Below are 23,771 nucleotides of genomic sequence, written 5' to 3'. Positions count from 1 at the left end.
TGTCCACGGTGAAGCCCCCTCCCTCCCTCCTTTCCCTCGTCTTTTCTGACATGAGGTCTCCGGACTTCTTCCCGCTAGTCTGTCCAGTCCGTCTCAGTGCCATGCTCCCAGTGTTCCTTCGCAGATGTCCTAATGGTGGTTACCGATCCTTAACTTCTTTTCCCACCACGTCTATTCTCTCATCATATATATTTCAACTGTTATCTAATCCCTGGTATGTACCTCCAGTCTAGACCTTTCCTTTGATCCTGAAATTAAACTATCAACTAAACTTCTCCATTTGAAACTAGCATAAACTCTTCACATTATCTTTTCCATTCTGGTCTCTGTCTTCCAAATTGCACTTTATTCTAACAACTTCTCAATAGCTTTGCTAGTTAAACAGGCCTGTCAGTAAGTCAGCAGAGGCTCTCCCTTTCTTATGGCTAATCAGTCACCGATGATCCCACCTCTTAAGTATCTCTGGAAACCATCCCTGTCTTTCTCCTTCCCCATCACTACCTGAGTCTCTCTAGCACCATCACCTGGGATGATCCAACTGTACCTCTCGGGCCAGCCACAGAGAACTAGTTATAGTTCTCAGAAGGCATCTTCTTTTCTCCTGGGCTTTTCCATGATACATCCTCTATTTGGAAAGATCTTCTCTACCTTACCTGCTTCACATACTCCTGCTATCTATTAAGAATCATCCCATCTTTCATATCATCAGAAAAACCCTCTTTGACCTCCTCACCTATTTGCTGTCTGAAATTAGATTCTCTGTAGCACCTGGGCACCCCTCTCTTCTAATCACTATCATTCAGGGCAGACTAGTCTTTCTCCCTTCAAATGCTAAGCTGAACAAGTGAAGGTTATGGACAACAACTTAAGAGTCCCGAGACATGCTTTTTACACACACACCTACTAATTTCTAACCATTATAAGACCAGAAAATTATTTGAACTTACTGGAAAAATGCTGGGAGGGTGGTGACAAAGAAGCGGCCACTCAAACCTACAAGAAGCAAAAACAAAAAAGTTATAAGCCAAACTCAGACTAACCCAAGCATCTAACTTAGGTTGTAAGGACAAGCAGATTTGATCTTGTTATTACAACCACATTAGTAAAATCCTTCCCATTACTGAATCACAGTTACTATTTTTTAAAATAAATTTTTAACCATCTTTATTTACCCAATACATTCCAGTCACTGACATAAAACTTGCTTATCCATGGCTGATTCATGTCAATGTATGGCAAAAACTATTACAATATTGTAAAGTAATTAGCCCCCCCAAAAAAAAATAAAAATAAAAATAAAAAAAATAAATAAATCTTAAAAAAAAAAAAAAAAAAACTTGCTTATCTTCGATGTGTTAAACTGGAGTTTTCTGGCTTATATAATACTAAGAACTGTACGGTGGCTGAAAGGATAGGTTGTAAAGACATGCAACCTGGGTTAAATAACTAAATTCTCTACTTACTAGCTTTGTGTCCTTAGATAAGTGACATAATCCTTCTGATTATCAGTTAAAATAATAAGGAATATGAAATAATAAAATCATGTATAATCTTTGCACATTCATAAACTTTGCAAGTACAGTCAAGAAATTCTATGTACAATTCAGTTCAGTTGAGTTGCTCAGTCAGGTCTGACTCTTTGCAACCCCATGGACTGCAGCACACCAGGCTACCTTGTCCATCACCAACTTCCAGAGCTTGCACAAACTCATGTCCGTCAAGTTGGTGATGCCATCCAACCATCTCATCCTCCGTTGTCCCCTTCTCCCCCTGCCTTCAATCTTTCCCAGCATCAGGGTCTTTTCAAATGTCAGTTCTTCACATTAGGTGGCCAAAGTATTGGAATTTCAGCTTCAACATCATTCCTTCCAATGAACACCCAGGACTGATCTCCTTTAGAATGGACTGGTTGGATCTCCTTTCAGTTCAAGGGACTCGCAAGAGTCTTCTCCAACACCACACTTCAAAAGCATCAATTCTTCGGCGCTCAGCTTTCTTTATAGTCCAACTCTTACATCCAACACGACTACTGGAAAAACCATAGCCTTGACTAGATGGACCTTTGTTGGCAAAGTAATGTCTCTGCTTTTTAATAAGCTGTCTAGGTTGGTCATAGTTTTTCTTCCAAGGAGCAAGCGTCTTTTAATTTCATGGCTGTAGTCACCATCTGCAGTGATTCTGGAGTGCAAGAAAATAAAGTCTGTCACTGTTTCCATCATTTCCCCATCTATTTGCCATGAAGTGAAGGGATCAGATGCCATGATCTTCATTTTTTGAATGTTGAGTTTTAAGCCAGCTTTTTCACTCTCCTCTTTCACTTTTATCAAGAGGTTCTTTAGTTTCTCTTTACTTTCTGCCATAAGGGTGGTGTGATTTGTGTGTCTCAGGTTCCTGATATTTCTCCTGGCAATCTTGATTCCAGTTTGTGCTTCATCCAGCCGGCATTTTGCATGATGTACTCTGCATAGAAGTTAAAGAAGCAGTGTGACAATATAAAACCTTGATGGACACCTTTCCTGATTTGGAACCAGTCCGTTGTTCCATGTCGAGTTCTCACTGTTGCTTCTTGACCTGCATACAGATTTCTCAGGAGGCAGGTCAGGTGGTCTGGTATTCCCATCTCTTTAAGAATTTTCCACTGTTTACTGTGATCCACACAGTCACAGGCTTTGGCATCGTCAAAAAAGCAGAAGCAGGTGTTTTTCTGGAACTCTCTTGCTTTTTCAATGATCCAATTGATGTTGGCAATTTGATCTCTGGTTCCTCTGCCTTTTCTCAATCCAGCTTGAACACTGGAAGTTCTTAGTTCACATACTGTTGAGCTCACATAGAGAATTTTAAGCATTACTTTGCTAGTATTTGTTCAGTTTAGTTCAGTTCATTTGCTCAGTTGTGTCTGACTCTTTGCAGCCCCATGAATAGCAGCACGCCAGGCCTCCCTGTCCATCACCAATTCCTGGAGTTTACCCAAACGCATGTTCACTGAGTCAGTGATGCCATTTAACCATCTCATCCTCTGTCGTCCCCTTCTCCTCCTGCCTCAATCTTTCCCAGCATCAGGGTCTTTTCAAATGAGTCAGCCCTTCGCATCAGGTGGCCAAAATATTGGAGTTTCAGCTTCAGCATCAGTCCTTCCAATGAATACCCAGGATTTATCTCCTTTAGGATGGACTGGTTGGATCTCCTTGCAGTCCAAGGGACTCTCAAGAGTCTTCTCCAACACCACAGTTCAAAACCATCAATTCTTCAGTGCTCAGCTTTCCTTATAGTCCAACTCTCACATCTATACATGACTACTGGAAAAACCATAGCCTTGACTAGACGGACGTGTGAGACAAGTGCAATTGTGTGATAGTTTGAACGTTCTCTGGCATTGCCTTTCTTTGGGATTGGGACCAAAACTGACCTATTCCAGTCCTGTGGCCACTACTGAGTTTTCCAAGTTTGCTGGCATATTGAATGCAACACTTTCACAGCATCATCTTTTAGGATTAAAATAGTTCAGCTGGAATTCCATCACCTCCACTAGCTTTGTTCGTAGTGATGCTTCCTAAGGCCCACTTGACTTCACATTCCAGGATGTCTGGCTCTAGGTGAGTGATCACACCATTGTGATTATCTGGGTCATGAAGATCTTTTTTGTACAGTTCTTCTGTGTATTCTTGCCACCTTTTCTTAATATCTTCTGCTCCTGTTAGGTCCATACCATTTCTGTCCTTTATTGAGCCCATCTTTGCATGAAATTTTCCCTTGGTTTCTCTAATCTTGAAGACATCTCTAGTCTTTCCCATTCTATTGTTTCCCTCTATTTCTTTGCACTGATCCCTGAGGAAGGCTTTCTTATCTCTCCTTGCTATTTTTGGAACTCTGCATTCAAATGGGTATATCTTTCCCTTTCTCCTTTGCCTTTCACTTCTTTTCTCAGCTAATTGTAAGGCCTCCTCACATAACCATTTTGCCTTTTTGCATTTCTTTTCTTGGAGATGGTACTGATCACTGCCTCCTGTACAGTGTCATGGACCTCCATCCATATTTCTTCAGGCATTCTATCAAATCTAGTCCCTTGAATCTATTCATCACTTCCACTGTATAATCTTCAGGGATTTGATTTAGGTCATACCTGAATGGTCTAGCAGTTTTCCCTACTTTCTTCAATTTAAGTCTGAATTTGGCAATAAGGAGTTCATGATCTGAGCCACAGTCTGCTCCCGGTCTTGTTTTTGCTGACTGTATGGAGCTTGTCCATCTTCGGCTGCAAAGAATATAATCGAGCTGATTTTGGTACTGACCATCTGGTGATGTCCATGTGTAGAGTCTTCTCTTGTGTTGTTGGATGAGGGCGTTTGCTATGACCAATGCGTTCTCTTGGCCAAACTCTGCTATCCTTTGCCCTGCTTCATTCTGTACTCCAAGGCCAAACTTGCCTGTTACTCCAGGTATCGCTCGACTTCTTCCTTTTGCATTCCAGTCCCCTATGATGAAAAGGATACCTTTTTTGGTGTTAGTTCTAAAAGATCTTTTAAGTCCTCATAGAACTGATCACTTTCAGCTTCTTTGGCATTAGTGGTTGGGGCTCAGACTTGGATTACTGTGATACTGAATAGTTTGCCTTGGAAACAAACAGAGATCATTCTGTCATTTTTGAGATTGCACCAAAGTACTGCATTTAGGACTCTTTGTTGAGTATGAGGGCTACTACATTTCTTTTAAAGGATTCTTGCCCACAGTAGTAGATATAATGATCATCTGAATTAAATTTGCCCATTCTGGTCCATTTAGTTGACTGATTCCTAAAGTGTCAGTGCTCACTCTTGCCATCTCCTGTTTGACCACTTCTAATTACCTTGATCCATGGACCTAACATTCCAGGTTGCTAAGCAATATTGTTCTTTACAGCATCGGACTTTACTTCCATCACCAGCTGCATCCACACCTGGGTGGTGTTTTTGATTTGGCTCCATCTCTTCATTCTTTCTGGATTTATTTCTCCATTGATCTCCAATAGCATATTGGGCACTCACCGACCTGGGGAGTTCATCTTTTAGTGTCCTATCTTTTTGCCTTTTCATACTGTTCATGGGGTTCTCAAGGCAAGAATACTGAAGTGGTCTGCCATTCCCTTCTCCAGTGGACCACATTTTGTCAGAACTCTCCACCATGACCTGTCTATACTGGGTGGCCCTACATGGCATGGCTCATAGTTTCATTGAGTTAGACAAGGCTGTGGTCCATGTGATGAGTTTGGTTAGTTTTCTGTGACTGTGGTTTTCATTCTGTCTGCCCTCTGGTGGATAAGGATAAGAGGCTCATGGAAGCTTCCTGATGGGAGAAACTGACTGTGGGGGAAACTGGATCATGTTATGATGGGCGGTGCCATGCTCAGTAAATCTTTAATCCAATTTTCTGTTGATGGGCTTTGTTCCCTCCTGGTTGTTTCGCCTGGGCCAAACTATGGTAAAGGCAATGAAGATAATGGCAACCTCCTTCAAAGGATTTGTGCAGACTGTTGTATTCAGTGCCCCTGACCCTGCAGCAGGCCACTGTCAACCCACACCTCCACTAGAGACTCCTGGACACTCATAGGCAAGTCTGGCTCAGGCTCTAGTGGGGACACTGTTCCTCTCTCCTGGCTCCTGGTGCACACAAAGTTTTGTTTGTGCCCTCCAACAGTCTGTTTCCCCAGTCCCGTCTAACTTCTGTAATCAGATCCTACTGGCCTCCAAAGTCAAATCCCTGGGGTTCTCCATCCCTTTGCCAGATCCCCAGGTTGGGAAATCTGTTTGGGTCCTAGAACTTTCTTAACAGTGTGAGAATTTCTTCGGTATAATTGTTCTATAGTTTGTGGGTCATCTGCTTGGCAGCTCTATGGTGGGGCTAATGGCGACCTCCTGCAAGACGTCTTATGCCATACGCTGCATGACCCAAGTCTGTTGCAGTCAGAGCCCCTTCCCCTGCGGCAGGCCACAGATGACCCATGCCTCTGCAAGAGACACTCAAACACTCAAAAGCAGGTCTGGCTCAGTCTCTGTGGGGTCTCTGGATCCTGGTGTGCACAAGGTTTTGTTTCAGCTATGTTTTGTCTATGTACATTAAACAGACTTTTTTTTCAATTTGTCTCAGTAAACTTTTACTGAACACTACCTACACATCAATTGTTATGCCAGATACTTGTAAAGACAAAGACAAAGAAAACCCTTAGTCACTCAGCAAATATTTACCAAGCACCTTCTTTGTTCTGGGAACTGTGATAACTATTCAAGATACAGATAAGCAAAAACACTTACCGCCTAGGCTTTGCTCTCAGAGTGTATAGTCCAATGGTAGAGGGAAAAACTTAATCAAATAATCACAACTATGACTATAAATAGAGATCAATGAGATTAAGAAAAGGGGCATGCAACAAAAACCTGAATGAGACTAGAAGTAATGAGCAGAATGCTCTTTAAATGTTTAGAAGTAAACAAAATTTATGTGGGCACAAACAGTGAGTAAGCCTGGTTCTGGCAAAGTGAAGCAATGCTGAAGAATCCCCCTGACCAGCTCTCATCACTTATGCTTTTCCCACTGAAGAACTAGCTGGACAAAATCAAGTATCTATACAAATAAGGTGGCTCAAATTTTACATCTCTCTGGTCTCACTCGCAATATGAAACTCTGCAGCTTTACTTTTAATAAAATAGAAATTGGCTTATACCCATTCTGTTAGTTAAAGCTATAGTCAGTAAATGGCTTCCCTCAAGGCTCAGTGGTAAAGTATCTGCCTGCAATGCAGGAGACCAGGGTTCAATTCCTGGGTCGGGAAGATCCCCTGGAGAAGGAAACAGCAATCCAGTCCAGTCTTCTTGCCTAGAAAATCTCATGGACAGGGGAGCATAGCAGGCTACAGTCCATGGGGTCACAAGAGTCAGACACGACTGAGCGACTAAACCATATTCAGTAAAATAATTTATTAATTAATGATGAGTCTTCGATATCAAACTATGTAGACTCTAAAATATCCCTATGGCATTTAAAAGAAAATACTCTGAAGGTAATAAAAATCAATTTACAAAAAGAAACATTTACTACAAACACTTCTCATGACACATCTGGAAAAATAAAGGTCATACTGGCAGTTACAAAACCTCAGGTGACCTGAGAAGTCCACTGAGGACTGTAACAAGCATGTTCACCTCAAATACTGTTTGGAAATCCAGCCCAGGAGGGGAACCAGGATATCTCTTAATAACTTTCTAACTCTAAATTACTGGGGGAAAGAGCACTGGTAATTCTAAATTATTACATGTTTTAAGCTTCAAATAATTATTGCAGTTTCACATCTCATTTCTCTCCTAGCTAGAGATTCTTATGCCCATCCAAATTTTTCTAAGGAATTACTGTATTAAGGAATTATGCTTTGTTCATAAATGGCCTTTTGAAACAGAATGAACAAATAGCATCCCATCACTACCTCATTTCTATTTAGATTTTTATAGAATAAATAGAATGTCTAAAAAATGTTAGGTATTACTGAAAGAGATATTTTTAACTTGCTTTTTAAAATCCTTCATGTGCTCTTGGTCATCATCGGCCATGGCAATAAATAAAAATATATAAAACTTAAAAGTAGTTTATAAAACACATTAAATTATACAAAATCTTAAAAAAAGTTCATAAAACATATTAAATTATACAATATGAATTTCCAAATTCACGAGCAGCTTGTGGCTTACCTTGGGCTAAACTCCACTTCTGCCTCTTATTAGTTTTTAATATGAGACAGTTAATTTAAACACTCTAGGCTTTAGTTTCCTTATTATAAATGGGCATCACAATTTCTGTCTTGCAGTATTGTAATATTAAGTGGTTTTATATTTATATAGCACACAGAAGAGAGTGTCTGATATATGCTGCTGCTGCTAAGTCACTTCAGTCATGTTCGACTCTTTGTGATCCCATGGACTGTAGACCACCAGCTCCTCTGTTCACAGAATTCTCCAGGCAAGAGTACTGGAACAGGTTGCCATTTCCTACTCCAGGGCATCTTCCTGACCCAGGGATCAAACCCAGGTCTCCTTTGGCTCCTGCACTACAGGAGGATTCTTTACTACTGAGTCACCAGGGAAGCCCGTATAATAAGTACTAAATAAATGCTATTATTTTCTTTATTTAAATCTCTGATTCAAAGTTAGAATAAAATAAGAGGATATGCAACCACTAATTTAGTTGAGTGCTTTGGACATTGTGTATTATTTTGAATAACATAACTTAAAACTTTATAAATAAATGCACTCATGAAAATCAAAGAGTACAGAAAAAATAAGAAAAAAGAAACACAGTGATACATGGTCTCCGAGATTTCTGGATCTTTCTCATTCAGGTTAGATGGTACAACAGCACACTTTTGCCCAAACAGGTAGATTATGAAAAATTTAGTTTTTGACATGAATGTCTTCTATCTATTCATACTGTATTATGAAATGTTAAGGGAGACTTTCATCACCTGAAAAGTTAAACCACGACCACTCTGGAATAGAGAAGTACCCTGTGAGGCTGTAGCTTTAGGATTTAAAAACAAGTATGGATTTCAAAGAATTATAACAGGGAAGCAGCTCATTTCAAAGTTTGCATAATGTATCACTGAAACAAACTTCAGAAAGCATGGAAGAAACAAATGCAGCTCTTAAATACTTAAAGAGATAAAGTCTGACTACAAGGTGTCCCAAAACTTAGGCATATGTTTTACACATTAAGGGTAACTTCTACATTAAAATGAATATGAAACAATAAATTCCTTATTAACAACCTTATCATAAACACATAGAGCAAAAGAAAAAGAGGAATTAAAGATTAAAGGTTAGGGAAGTAAAAAATGACAGCAGGGAACGTCATATGTAAAGACGCAACAGAAATTACTTAAATTCAGTATGCACAAAACTGGGACAGCTGTTCAGTTTCAGTTCAGTCACTCCGTTCTGTTTGACTTTTTGTGTCCCCATGAAGTGCAGCACGCCAGGCCTCCCTGTCCATCACCAACTCCGGGAGTTTACCCAAACTCATGTCAAATCGCGTGGGTGATGCCATCCAAACATCTCATTCTCTGATGTTCCCTTCTCCACCCACCTTCAATCTTTCCCAGCATCAGGGTCTTTTCCAATAAGTCAGTTCTTCTCATCAGGTGGCCAAAGTAATGGAGTTTCAGCTTCAGCATCAGTCCTTCCAATGAATATTTAGGACTGATTTCCTTTAGGATTGACTGGTTGGATCTCCTTGCAGTCCAGGGGACTCTGAGGAATCTTCTTCAACACCCACAGTTCAAAAGCATCAGTTCTTCGGGTCTCAGCTTTCTCTATAGTCCAACTCTCACATCCATACATGACTACTGGAAAAACCACAGCTTTGACTAGACAGACATTTGTTGGCAAAGTAATGTCTCTGCTTTTTAATATGCTATCTAGGTCGGTCATAACTTCTCTTCCAAGGAGCAAGTGTCTTTTAATTTCATGGCTGCAATCACCATCTGCAGTGATTTTGGAGCCCAAGAAATAAAGTCTGTCACTGTTTCCATTGTTTCCCCATCTATTTGCCATGAGGTGAAGGGACCAGATGCTATGATCTTAGTTTTCTGAATGTTGAGTTTTAAGTCTTTTTCACTTTCCTCTTTCACTTTCATCAACAGGCTCTTTAGTTCTTCTTTGCTTTCTGCCATAAGGGTGGTGTCATCTGCATATCTGAGGTTATTGATATTTCTCCAGGCAATCTTGATTCCAGTTTGTGCTTGAACCAGTCCGGCATTTCTCATGATGTACTCTGCATAAAAGTTAAATAAGCAGGGTGACAATATAAAGCCTTGATGTAATGCTTTCCCAATTTGGAACCAGTCTGTTGTTCCATGTCCAGTTCTCACTGTTGCTTCTTGACCTGCATACAGAATTTCAGAAGGCAGGTCAGGGATTCCCATCTCTTTAAAAATTTCCCACAGCTTATTGTGATCCACACAGTCAAAGGCTTTGGCAAAGTCAATAAAGCAGAAATAGATGTTTTTCTGGAACTCTCTTGCTTTTTCAATGATCCAACGGATGTTAGCAATTTGATCTCTGGTTCCTCTGCCTTTTCTAAATCCAGCTTGAACATCTGGAAGTTCACAGTTCACATATTGTTGAAGCCTGGCTTGGAGAATTTTGAGCATTACTTTGCTAGCCTGTGATATGAGTGCAATTGTACAGTAGTTTGAGCATTCTTTGGCATTGCCTTTCCTTGGGATTGGAATGAAAACTGACCTTTCCCAGTCCTGTGGCCACTGCTGAGTTTTCCAAGTTTGCTGGCATATTGAGTGCAGCACTTTCACAGCATCATCTTTTAGGATTTGGAATAGGTCAACTGGAATTCCATCACCTCCACTAGCTTTGTTCGTAGTGATTGTTCCTAAGGCCCACTTGACTTCTCATTCCAGGATGTTTGGCTCTAGGTGCCTGATCACACCATCGTGGTTATCTGGGTTATGAAGATCTTTTTTGTATAGTTTTTCTGTGTATTTTTGCTACCTCTTTTTAATATCTTCAGTTTCTGTTAGGTCCATACCATTTCTGTTCTTTATTGTGTCCATCTTTGCATGAAATGTTCCCTTGATATCTCAAATTTTCTTGAAGAGATCTCTAGTCTTTCCCATTCTATTGTTTCCCTATATTTCTTTGCATTGATCACTGAGGAAGGCTTTCTTATCTCTCCTTGCTATTCTTTGGAACTCTGCATTCAAATGGGTATATCTTTCCTTTTCTCCTTTGCCTTTTGCTTCTCTTCTTTTCACAGCTATTTGTAACGCCTCCTCAGACAACCATTTTGGCTTTTTGCATTTCTTTTTCTTGGGATGGTTTTGATCCCTGCCTCCTGTACAATGTCAGGAACCTGCATCCATAGTTCTTCAGGCACTCTGTCTATCAGATCTAATGCCTTGATTCTATTTTCACTTCCACTGTATAATCGTTAAGGGATTTGATTTAGGTCATACCTGAATGGTCTAGTGGTTTTCCCTACTTTCTTCAATTTCAGTCTGAATTTGTCAATAAAGAGTTCACGATCTGAGCCACAGTCAGCTTCCAGTCTTGTTTTTGCTGACTGTATATAGCTTCTCCATCTTTGGCTGCAAAGAATATAATCAATCTGATTTTGGTGTTGACCATCTGGTGATGTCCATGTGTAGAGTCTTCTCTTGTGTTGTTGGAAGAGGGTGTTTGCTACGACCAGTGCGTTCTTTTGTCAAAACTCTATTAGCCTTTGCTCTGCTTCATTCTGTACTCCAAGGCCAAATTTGCCTGTAACTCCAGGTATTTCTTGACTTCCTCCTTTTGTATTCCAGTCCTCTATGATGAAAAGGACGTCTTTTCTGGTACTAGTTCTAGAAGGTCTTGTAGGTCTTCATAGAACCGTTCAACTTCAGCTTCTTCTGCATTACTTGTCGGGGCATAGACTTGGATTACTGTGACATTGAATGGCTTGTCTTAGAAATGAACAGAGATCATTCTGTTGTTTTTGAGACTGTATCCAAGTACTGCATTTTGGACTCTTTTGTTGACTATGAGGACTACTCCATTTCTTCTAAATTATTCTTGCCCACAGTAGTAGACATAACGGTCATTTGAATTAAATTCACTAATTTCAGTCCATTTTAGCCCACTGATTCCTAAAATGTCGATGTTCACTCTTGCCATCTCTTTTTGACCACTTCTAATTTGCCTTGATTCATGGACCTAACATTCCAGGTCCCTATATAATATTGCTCTTTCCATGTCGGACTTTACTTCCATCACCAGTCCCATCCACAACTGGGTGTTGATATTGCTTTGGCTCCATCTCTTCATTCTTTCTGGAGTTAATTCTCCACTGATTTACAGTAGCATATTGGGCACCTACCAACCTGTGGAGTTCATCTTTCAGTGTCCTGTCTTTTTGCCTTTTCATACTGTTCATGGGGTTCTCAAGACAAGAATACTGAAGTGGTTTGCCATTCCCTTCTCCGGTGGACCACGTTTTGCCAGAATTCTCCACCATGACTGGCCTTCTTGGGTGGCCCTACATGGCATGGCTCATAGTTTCACTGAGTTAGAGAAGGCTGTGGTCCATGTGATCAGATTGGGACAGCTATTAACTTTTGTTAATTAACCTCACTAAGCCTGTTTTCTGAGTAATATATAAATAGTTTGTTCTTCCTAGGATTTTAATGATGCTAAAATGTATGTAAGTGCTCAATACAATTACAGGCTGAAGTAAATGTTTACTAAATGTTAGTGATTACCACCAAAAAGAGAAGTAGAAGGAAAAAAATTTTTTAAAGTAAAATTAATCTTACCTTCAAAGTTGAAATAAAGTTGTCAATATAATAGAATATAAAAGACTAAGTTTTATTATAATAAAACTAAAATGTCAACACTAACTAAAGTGCAGTAAACTAGTTTCTATAATAAATTGGTGACTCTAAGGACAATGCTTACTCTTGGCCAAGGTTCACCTCTAATCTAGTGCAACAGCCAAGGATGTTATCTGAGCAGCTGCTGTTTTCTGTCTTGGACAACTAACCTCATCCACAGAGAAAAGAAGGTTTATGTAGACACTCATTAAATTTAACTTTCCAAAGTCAACTCAACTGAAACATCACCTGGTCTACACAGTATTAAACAGGCAGCATATGTAATCTAAGGCCTGTGTTCTCTTTGACCTCTACATCTCAAATGTAAAAATGCAATGTGTTTATAATCCCCAGTCTTTATAATCTTGAAATCTTACTTTCTACTTAAACTACCTAAAAAAATCTTATTAGAAACCCCAACAGTTGAGTTATAGACATAACTAAAGAGTATGCATGAACATTTCAAAAATTCTTGCTTTCCCTTCTTCTTAAAAAAGAATGAAATTACCCCTTACTAGCATTCCTGCACATGGCAGCCCTGGTGAAAGTTACAGTAATGCAGATCTGAATCCAAACTTTCAACTGTACACAGAAATATCCAGTGAACAGCTCAACTGTGGGAAAAATAATATCATTGCGATGGTTTTCCACTGCTTATTCAGGAGATAAGATTTTGTAAAAATGAAGCAAATGCTTGCTTCCAAGAATACAGACAAGATGTCCCGGAGGTTTGCCCCATGAGTCAGTACCACATAAGACACTCTCTCTTCATTCAGCTTCCAGGACTGCCTACTTCTCCATCTCCTTCCTACCTCACTAGCCTCTCCTTTTCAGCTTCTAAATGTTGGAGTGCCCCAATTCTCAATTCTGAAAACACTTCTCTGCACATATTCCCTGGTGTTGGTGTTTAGTCACTCAGTCGTGTCTGACTCTTTGTGATGCCATGGACTGTAGCCTGCCAGGCTCCTCTGTCCATGGGATTTCCCAGGCAAGAATACCGGAGTGGGTTGCCATTTCCTTCTCCAGAGGATCTTCTCGACCCAGGGATCAAACTTGAGTTTCCTGTGTCTCCTGCAATAGCAGGCAGATTATTTACCACTGAGCCACCAGGGAAGCACACATTCCCTAGGTAATCTCAAAATTCGTCTCTTTGCTTAAAATACCATCTACCTGATGATTCTTAAATGTCTTTCTCTAGCACATCTCTATTTGGATTTCTACTAAATATCGCAAAGCTAAACCCTGTTCCAAACCTGATCCTCTTTTAGTCTCTTCCATCTTCACTCTTTTCACAAGTGCTGCAACCAATCTATCAGGAAATCCTTCTCGGTATTCCAGCCAAATGCATATCTTCAATCCACCCACTTAACACTGCTGCTTCCATGCAAGCCCTCATCCTGCCACTCTAGGCTACTGAAATGACCTCTGAACTTTTCTTCTGGCTTATACTTCTGACCTCTTACAGACAAATTTTTTCATAGCAGCCAAATGAATACTTTTAAAATATGAATCAAATTATGTAACTCCCCCACTAAAAACCTTCCAGTTAGCTTCCTTTCTATCATACTTGGTATAAACACTTTGCCGTGGCCAACAAGAGGCTACATGATCTGGTCTCTAGCTACCTCTCCAGTCCCATTTGTCTCAAGGACCCCACTGGCTATATTGTTTCTCAAATAAGCCAAGTACCCCTACCTGCACATACTGTTTGCTCCACCTAGAATGCTCCTCTCCTAAACCTCATTGAAATTCGTTTCCTTAATTTGTCAAGACCTACAGTTAAAAAGTCCTTCCCCGGACATCCTATTAAAACAGTGGCTCCCACCATTTTTCACATTTTTACCTTGCTTTCTTTTTCATTACAGCCCTTACCACCACTGGATATTATTTCCCATTTTACTTTTGTGACTGTTTATCCCCTTCACTAGAATGTAAACTCAATGAGGAATCACGTTTTTCCCTTCTTATTCATTTGCATCTTTATTTATCCGCATCATTCATCTTATCACTGGTATCAGAACAGGGCGTGGTGCATGATACCAACTCAAAAATTTGTTGAAGAAACACATTATTTCTAAACTCTATTGAAATATTATTTGAAAGCATTACATTTGCAATTTAAAGTAAAATTATAAGCATAAAATAATATAATCTAAAGTGAAATATTCTCTAGGCCACACAGTCATGTGTGTGAATTCTGTATCCTAATTTTATTTTTATCATTTACAGGTTTTCAGTAGCTACCATTTAAAAAAATTCTGGAGTCTCTACTTTAAAAAAACTAAGACATAAAACAACCACATTTTGATTTATTTGGTCTTTATTTCTTCACTATTTTCTTCAAGGAACACTAGACCAGTGACTTTTTTCCTTCTTCGAAGATATATCATATTTATATTAATACTATGAGTCAGTGATGAATTTGCTTTTAAAATATTTTGTCATGGTCGATTTCTCTTATTTCATTATACATTTAATCCATTTACAAAGGAAAAATAGCTATAAGTCTACATTTTAGAAGGAAAGACTATATTTATTAATAGTTAGGTTTTAGGTCTGTGAATTAATCACAAAGCTGTTTAGTTTGTTTAATTCAAATTATGCTGTGAATTCTCGGCAGGTAACTCAAAAGGCTGAAATGAGAATGGGCCAGATGCTGCATTTCTAAGAAACTCATCATAAAATGTGTCTGGTGCTCACAAATTAACAAAGCTTACTCACTGTACTGGACTCAAACTTTTAAAAACACAAAAACAAGTTTAAGGCAGACATATAATTGTAATGATTTGATCTCCAAATACAAACTCATTAAAACAGCAGAAAGTAAAAGTGAAAGTCGCGTCCGACACTTTGCAACCCCATGGAATATAGAGTCCATGGAATTCTCCAGGCCAGAATACTGGAGTGGGTAGCCTTTCCCTTCTCCAAGGATCTTCCCAAATGAGGGATTCAACCCAGGTCTGCCACATTGCAGGCTGATTCTTTACCAGCTGAGCCACAAGGGAAGCCCAAGAATACTGGAGAGGGTAGACTATCCCTTCTATAGCAGATCTTCCTGACCCAGGAATCGAACCAGGGGATTCTTTACCAACTGAGCTATTAGGGAAGCCCATATAATAGCCCAAATCATAAACTAATAATGATAAACAGAGATAACTGTTAGTTCTTCAGTAGCGGCCGACTCTTTGCAAACCCATAGACTATAGCCTGCCGAGCTAATTTATCCGTGGAATCCTCCAGACCAGAATACTGGATTGGGTAGCCATTCCCTTCTCCAGGGGATCTTCCTGGTCCAGGAGCAAACCTGGGTCTCCTGCCTTGCAGGCAGATTATTTACTGTCTGAGCCACCAGGGAAGCCCAATAATGGTAATTGTCCATCTCTAAATAGCAGATAGGCATTAGTGGGTTTGGTTTAAATGCTTAAAAAGGTGGAGGCTTAAGGACTCACAGCTTGTAGCAGAAATCTCTCTCCATGGGTTTGTCAACACATAGATATTAACTAACACCATTCATTTTGTTGTCCATGTAACCGGTAATTCCATATTTTGTGATTGTTGAACTCACAGCTATTACAGAGAAGGAATAGCTACATTTCCACACCTACTATCTTTTTCTTTCCTGTGAAAGGATGCAACAGGTAGAGATTACATGTAGATAGGAAAAAATTACTTATACAGTTTGAAAATTGTCAAATTTGAGATTCAAATCATAAATACCCAACTTTTCTCAATTCATATATATTAGTTATTTTTAAAACAAATTTATTGCATTTTTTCAGAATTCAAGTCTTTGTCTCCCTCTTTTGAAAAATTGTATTATAATTTTTCACTATTATCATTAATTATTCATTATTATTTCATTAATAATTAATGAATTACTCATTATTTCATTATTATTTAATTTTCATCATTAACAACTAATAAATGTAGATGGTGAAAGAATTAGAAAATTCACCATTCTGGAACTCTTAATAAAATATCCTGTTCAGGTAAGATCATCACAGATCTTAAAACCCCAAAGTATCGCCCCATAGATTACCTGCCAGCTATAAAGTGTGGCCTTTTCTTTATAACTGAGATGTGTAGTGTCATCACCTTAACCAAGTGCTCAAACTCAGCACCACTAATAGTGACAGTACATGTCTTCTGATGGGATACAATATAAAGTCACAGCATCACTCCTCCATACGTATTTAACTCAAATCATCCCTTTAGACAGAAGTTCAAGTTTACAGAAAATGCAGAAAATATAAGAGCAAGTTAAATGTCACCATAAAGAAACATCTAGGAAAATCCCTAGCTGGTTCTCTTCAGAATAACAACGGCATGGAAAAAACAGAGAAGTATTCTAGATTGACAGAGACTAAAAACACTTAACAACGAAATGTAACTGGTGAACCTTGACTGGATCCTGGTTTAAAAAACTATAAAAAGACATGGAAAATAATTAAGGAGACATTAATATGCTGAAGTATTGAAGGGTGAAGTCTCACAATGTTTGCAACTTATATTCAAATGGCTTAGCAAAAAAAATCATGAAAATATATACACACATCTGTATGTGTAAATATGAATACATAAACAGATACATATATATGCTAAAATATTGTTTGTTGATTTTAGGTAGTCAGTTTATGGTAATCAGTAGTCTAGCCTTTCAACTTTTCTGCATGTGTGAAAAAATTCAAATTAAAAGCAACAGACTTTGTATGTAATGCTCAGCATTTACAGTACCTGGTTCTTGAATGACATCTACCTTCCCCACGCTGATCTGAAGTATGTCACCATTCTTTGCAAATGTCTCCCACTCTGAATCAGTCTGCTGACAAGATGGACACCAAGGGGCATAACTATAAAAGAATAATAGCTATTCAATACACATAAAAATATCAATAAAACAAAATAGAGAAATAGAGCATTTAAACTGACAAAATAAATTCTTAACTGAAAGGAGGCACAAAAGCGCGTTTTTCCAAAGTTACTTGATACAGAAGTATATTTCTCCCCTAGAATTTAATGTTATGAATATCAACTTCCTAGGGAAAAATTCACCAAGTTTAAGATTTTTCACAATTATTATACACTTAAAATACTTTATTTCAGTGTTATTGCTATAATCAACCCAAATTTTATCACTTTACAGATACTTTTTGATATTTGAGGGTGAACATTGGTTTGAAAGTGCTACTAAAGGAGGATAATTTTCACAAGGGTACCCATAAACTAGCCAAACCAGTTTTAAATCCATCAAAGCTATAAATGTGATGAATAAAGACCAGAAGACTTGCTGCTAGTGGGTCCCCAGGATGTGAGTCACTTCCAAAGCTCTGTGGCAGTTCTGAAAAGCATTTTGAGAAAGAAAGTAGAACCTATAGCTAAACTAACTCTGACACTAAAGAGTTAGAAAAACACGTGTCTTTAACTAGAACTCTGCTACTTACATTTATTTTTTTCATTCAATAAACATGAACTGAGCACCACCTTAGAAGCTGAGGCTACAACTCTGGACAAGACTGATGCCTCTCCTCTCCTTATGGATTTTACAGCCCAAAGAGGTAATTAGAATCCAAGAGGCAAATGTGAGTACAGAAAAGATGCTGTAGAGACCCTCAGAAGCTGGGTGATCTCAGAAGGGCCCAAAGAAAAAGAACATCTGTGCTAAAGTAGGAGTTAACAGCCAGAGAGGGATTAGGAATGTCCTCATCTAAGCAGAGAAAACAATATATGTGAAGGTGCAGAGAACTGAGCATATAAGAGTTGTGTAAGGGGCAGCACTCTATTTGAAGCTCTCTGGTTGGCCCTAAGGAGGTAAGAGAATTATGATCAGACCTACATTTTGTAAAACTCACCAAGCAGTTCTGTGGATAATGGATCAGGGAAGAATAAGATGGAAGCAAAGAAAAGAGGTAGAAGGCCAGCCCTGTCTACTTCCATCTTTAAAAAAAGACTAGTATAGCCAAGTCCAACATCATTCTAAAAATGCTATTACAGCTCACTGTTCAATCCCTCAGGTCCAGGTGACAGGGACCATAGAACACAGTCCAAGAACAATCTGCTGACATGACATCTTTGAATGTGGATTTTTCTATAAGTACTTTTATCCCTACATTTCCAAGGCAAAATGCATCCTGGTATACAGTGAGTGGTCCATAAATGTTTACAGAATAAGTAAATGAGCAAACTTTAAAAAAAGTTATATTCTTCATCTGAGAAAATTCATTATTTTCTACATATTTTGTAAATATCCAAATGGCAGACTAGACTGGGGTAAGCAACTGGTAAACTCTAGGGTGAAAAGGAACATTTTATTATTAAGTCCATTTCAAGAGGTATTTCAATATATTGGATAAGAATTCTGCTGGAGGAATCAGAAAGACCAACTACAAATTAACCATGTGACTCTGAGCAAGTTAATAATCCCTCTGTGCCTAAGCTTTCTCAAATGTAAAATGAGAGAGTAACAGCAGCTACCTTAGAAGGTTATTGAGAGATTAGATGATGCATGTAAAGCAGACACATACTAAGAAAATCATTAGAGTAAATGACATCTGTAATAAACAGCTTGGTTTCAGAGACATTTTTATGGTGCATTAGCTAGCTCACCTGAACCTTATAATAGAATGAGAAAGAGAAAAACAATAGAATGGAAAAGACTAGAGATCTCTTCAAGAAAATCAGAGACACCAACGGAACATTTCATGCAAAAATGGGCACAATAAAGGGCAGAAATGGTATGGATCTAACAGAAACAGAAGATATTAAGAAGATGTGGCAAGAATGCACAGAAGAACTATACAAAAAAGATCTTCATGACCCAGATAATCATGATGGTGTGATCACTCACCTACAGCCAGATATCCTAGAATGCGAAGTCAACTGGGACTTGGGAAGCATCACTATGAACAAAGTTAGCAGAGGTGATCGAATTCCAGTTGAGCTATTTCAAATCCTGAAAGATGATGCTGTGAAAGTGCTGCACTCAATATTCCAGCAAACTTGGAAAACTAAGCAGTGGCCACTAGACTGGAAAAGGTCAGTTTTCATTCCAATCCCAAAGAAAGGCAATGCCAAAGAATGCTGAAACTACCACACAATTGCACTCATCTCACACACTAGCAAACAGTACGTGAACCATGAATTTCCAGATGTTCAAGCTGGATTTAGAAAAGGCAGAGGAACCAGAGATCAAATCGCCACCATCCATTGGATCATAGAAAAAGCAAGAGAGTTCCAGAAAAACATCTACTTCTGCTTTATTGATTACACCAAAGCAGTCAACTGTGTAGATCACAACAACTGTGGAAAATTATTCAAAAGATGGGACTACCAGACCACCTTACATGCCTCCTGAGAAATCTGTATGCAGGTCAAGAAGCAACTGTTAGAACTGGACATGGAACAACAGACTGGTTCCAAATTGGGAAAGGAGTATGTCAAAGCTGTATATTGTCCCCCTACTTGTTTAACTGATATGTAGTGTACATCATTCGAACTGCCAGGCTGGATGAAGCACAAGCTGGAATCAAGATTGCCAGGAGAAATATCAATAACCTCAGATATGCAGATGACACCACCCTTATGGCAGAAAGTGAAGAACTAAAGAGCCTCTTGATAAAAGTGAAAGAGGAGAGGGAAAAAGCTGGCTTAAAACTCAACATTCAAAAAACTAAGATAATGTCATCTGGTCTCATCACTTCATGGCAAATGGATGAGGAAACAATGGAAAAAGAGACAAACTTTATTTTGGGGGGCTCCAAATCACTGCAGATGGTGACTGCAGCCATGAAATTAAAAGATGCTTGCTCCATGGAAGAAAAGCTATGACCAACCTAGACAGCATATTAAAAAGCAGAGATATTACTTTGCTGATAAAGGTCCACCTAGTCAAAGCTATAGTTTTTCCAGTAGTCATGTATGGATGTGAGTGGTGGACTATAAAGAAGGCTGAGGGCTGAAGAATTGATGCTTTTGAACTGTGGTATTGGAGAAGATCTTCAGAGTCCCTTGGACTGCAAGGAGATCAAACCAGTCCATTCTAAAGGGGATCAGTCCTGAATATTCACGGGAAGGACTGGTGCTGAAGCTGAATCTCCATAACTTTGGCTACCTGATGTGAAGACCTGACTCATTCGAAAAGACCCTGATGCTGGGAAGGATTGGGGGCAGGAGGAGAAGGGGACGACAGAGGATGAGATGGTTGGATGGTATCACCGACTGGATGGACATGAGTTTGAGCAAGCTCCGGGAGCTGGTGATGGACAGGGAAGGCTGGCATGTTGCTGTCCATGGGGTCGCAAAGAGTCAGACACAACTGACTGACTGAACTCACTGATCCTTACAACCTCACTGCTGTAAGGCCACAAGATAGATTCAGAGAGACTTGCTGAAGGTCACCTAAGACCACAGAGAGCGAGAACCTAGATGGAGGTATTCCTGTGATAAAAGTGTTCAAGGAAAATAAGATGCAACAGAGAGACAGACACACAGACAGTAGGAATAAGACATTACCTGGTGGCTCAGACGGTAAAAAATCTGCCTGCAATGCAGTGACCCAGGTTTGATCCCTGGGTCGGGAAGACCCCCTGGAGAAGGGAATGGCTACCCACTCCACTACTCTTGCTTGAGAAACTCCACTGACAGAGAAATCTGGCAGGTTACAGTCCATAGGGTCACAGAGTTGGACACAACTGAGCAACTAAGCATACACATATATACATACATACACACACATATATATATAAATAAAATTCTGAAGTACAATTTAATGAACTCTAGATTTTTTTGCTTTGTTTCCCTAGATCTGTTTTTGCATACAACTCATGGACACCTTTGCTATATCACTAACCATTAAATGATACAAACTTCATCATTTAAGGAAATCCTAGTCCCTAACCTCCAGACGTACTCCAGGAGTACATCAAGGCTGTATATTGTCACCCTGCTTATTTAACTTATATGCAGAGTACATCATGAGAAATGCTGGGCTGGAAGAAACACAAGCTGGAATCAAGATTGCCAGGAGAAATATCAATAACCTCAGATATGCAGATGACACCACCCTTATGGCAGAAAGTGAAGAGGAACTAAAGAGGCTCCTGATGAAAGTGAAAGAGAATAGTGAAAAAGTTGGCTTAAAGCTCAACGTTCAGAAAACTAAGATCATGGCATCTGGTCCCATCATTTCATGGGAAATAGATGGGGAAACAGTGGAAAACAGTATCAGACTTTATTTTGGGGGGCTCCAAAATCACTGCTGATGGTGACTGCAGCCATGAAATTAAAAGACGCTTACTCCTTGGAAGGAAGGTTATGACCAACCTAGATAGCATATTTAAAAGCAGAGACATTACTTTGCCAACAAAAGTCCGTCTAGTCAAGGCTATGGTTTTTCCAGTGGTCATGTATGGATGCGAGAGTTGGACAGTGAAGAAAGCTGAGTGACGGAGAATTGATGCTTTTGAAGTGTGGTGTTGGAGAAGACTCTTGAGAGTCCCTTGGACTGCAAGGAGATCCAACTAGTCCATCCTAAAGGAGATCAGTCCTGGGTGTTCATTGGAAGGACTGATGTTGAAGCTGAAACTCCAATACTTTGGCCACCTCATGTGAAGAGTTGACTCACTTGAAAAGACCCTGATGCTGGGAAGGATTGGGGGCAGGAGGAGAAGGGGATGACAGAGGACGAGATGGTTGGATGGCATCATCGAGTCGATGGACATGGGTTTGGGTAAACTCCGGGAGTTGGTGATAGACAGGGAGGCCTGGCGGGCTGCAAATCATGGGGTCGCAAAGAGTCGGACACGAGTGAGTGACTGAACTGAACTGAATCTCCAGACAAATTATTATATAAATGAGGATTTGGGTGAAACTGACCCTCAAATATACAAATACCATTGAGGTAATTTTAGATACTCCATTTTCTTTGTTGCTGCTACCCACTGGTTTGCAGCACTTTAATGCTATTATTTCTTAGATTTAATCAGTTTATTGTGTTGAAATGTACCAAGGTCATCCATTAACCTAGTGTGTTCTTTGCTAACGGAGATAAACCAGCCCTGAGTCTTAGATGAGGGAACTGGTCTACTGTTGTTGCAACTTTTAAAGTTATTAATATTGTTTTGTATCTAAATGATCCCATTTAGAATCTGTTGTTCATTGTTCAGTTGCTAAGTCATGTCCAACTCTTTGCCACCCCAACGACCACAGTGGAGTCTGCAGCACACCAAGCTTCCCTGTCCTTCACTATCTCCCAGAGTTTGCTCAAACTCATGTCTGTTGAGTCGGTGATGCCATCCAACCATTTCATCCTCTGTTGTCCCCTTCTCCTCCTGCCCTCAATCTTCCCCAGCATCAGGGTATTTTCCAATGAGTCAGTTCTTCACATCATGTGGCCAAAGTATTGGAGCTTCAGCTTCAGCACCAGTCCTTCCAATGAATACTCAGGACTGATTTCCTTTAGAATTGACTGTTTTCACGTCCGTGCAATCGAAGGGACTCTCAACAGTCTCTTCTAGCACAATTAGAAAGCACCAATTTTTTGGTGCTCAGCCTTCTTGATCGTCCAACTCTCAAATTCATACATGACTACTATAAAAATCATAGCTTTGATTATACAGACCTTTGTTGGCAAAGTGATGTCTCTGCTTTTTAAGATGCTGTCTAGGTTTGTCATAGCCAGGAGTCCTTTAATTTCATGGCTGCAGTCAGAATCTGTAGTGATTTTAGAGCCAAAGAAAATAAACTGTCATTGCCTCCTCTTTTCCCTCTTCTATTTGCCATGGAGTGATGGGGTCCAATGCCATCATCTTAGCTTTCTGAATGTTGACTTTAGAATCTACTATAAGATTCTATAAGATTTTATTTTCTTGGGCTCTAAAATCACTGCAGATGGTGACTGCAACTATGAAATTAAAAGAGGTGTGCTCCTTGGAAGAAAAGCTATGACCAACCGAGACAACATATTAAAAAGCAGAGACACTATTTTGCCAACAAAGATCCATCTAGTCAAAGCTATGGTTTTTCCAGTAGTCATGTATGGATGTGAGAGTTGGACCATAAAGAAAGCTGAGTGCCAAGAATTGATGCTTTTGAACTGTGGTGTTGGAAAAGACTCTTGAGAGTCCCTAAGACTGCAAGATCAAACCTGTCCATCCTAAAGGAAATCAGTCCTGAATATTCATTGGAAGGACTGATGCTGAAGGTATAAAACTCCATTACTTTGGCCACCTGATATCAAGAACTGACTCATTGGAAAAGACCCTGATGCTGGGAAAGATTGAAGGCGGAAGGAGAAGGGGATGACAGAGAATGAGATGGTTGGATGGCATCACCAACTTGATGGACATGAATTTGAGCAAGCTCCAGGAGTTGGTGATGGACAGTGCAGCCTGGC

At 39.6% G+C, this 23,771-nt stretch overlaps 1 protein-coding gene across 3 annotated transcripts in view; it reads right to left on the bottom strand.

The window, feature by feature from the left end:
* TMX4 (thioredoxin related transmembrane protein 4) overlaps positions 1–23,771 on the bottom strand; it is a 70,778-nt gene that overhangs the window by 30,902 nt on the left and 16,105 nt on the right. The window contains exons 2-5 of one of the 3 annotated variants that reach the window (XM_081556451.1): positions 17,117–17,232; positions 15,832–16,001; positions 4,290–4,472; positions 948–993 (exon numbers count right to left, since the gene is read on the bottom strand). In XM_081556451.1, the coding sequence (XP_081412577.1) occupies positions 948–993; positions 4,290–4,472; positions 15,832–15,892 (290 nt within the window). In that variant the 5' untranslated portion in view covers positions 15,893–16,001; positions 17,117–17,232. The remainder of the gene's footprint in view (positions 1–947; positions 994–4,289; positions 4,473–15,831; positions 16,002–17,116; positions 17,233–23,771) is intronic. The other 2 variants (XM_081556449.1, XM_081556450.1) reach the window with 2 other exon arrangements.

This window comes from Giraffa tippelskirchi, chromosome 13 (assembly GCF_054371585.1).
Source record: "Giraffa tippelskirchi isolate mGirTip1 chromosome 13, T2T-mGirTip1v1.2.pri, whole genome shotgun sequence".
NCBI classification, from domain to species: Eukaryota; Metazoa; Chordata; class Mammalia; order Artiodactyla; family Giraffidae; genus Giraffa; species Giraffa tippelskirchi.
Note: the sequence above shows the minus strand (reverse complement) of the source record. Positions and strands in the feature narration are given on the sequence as shown.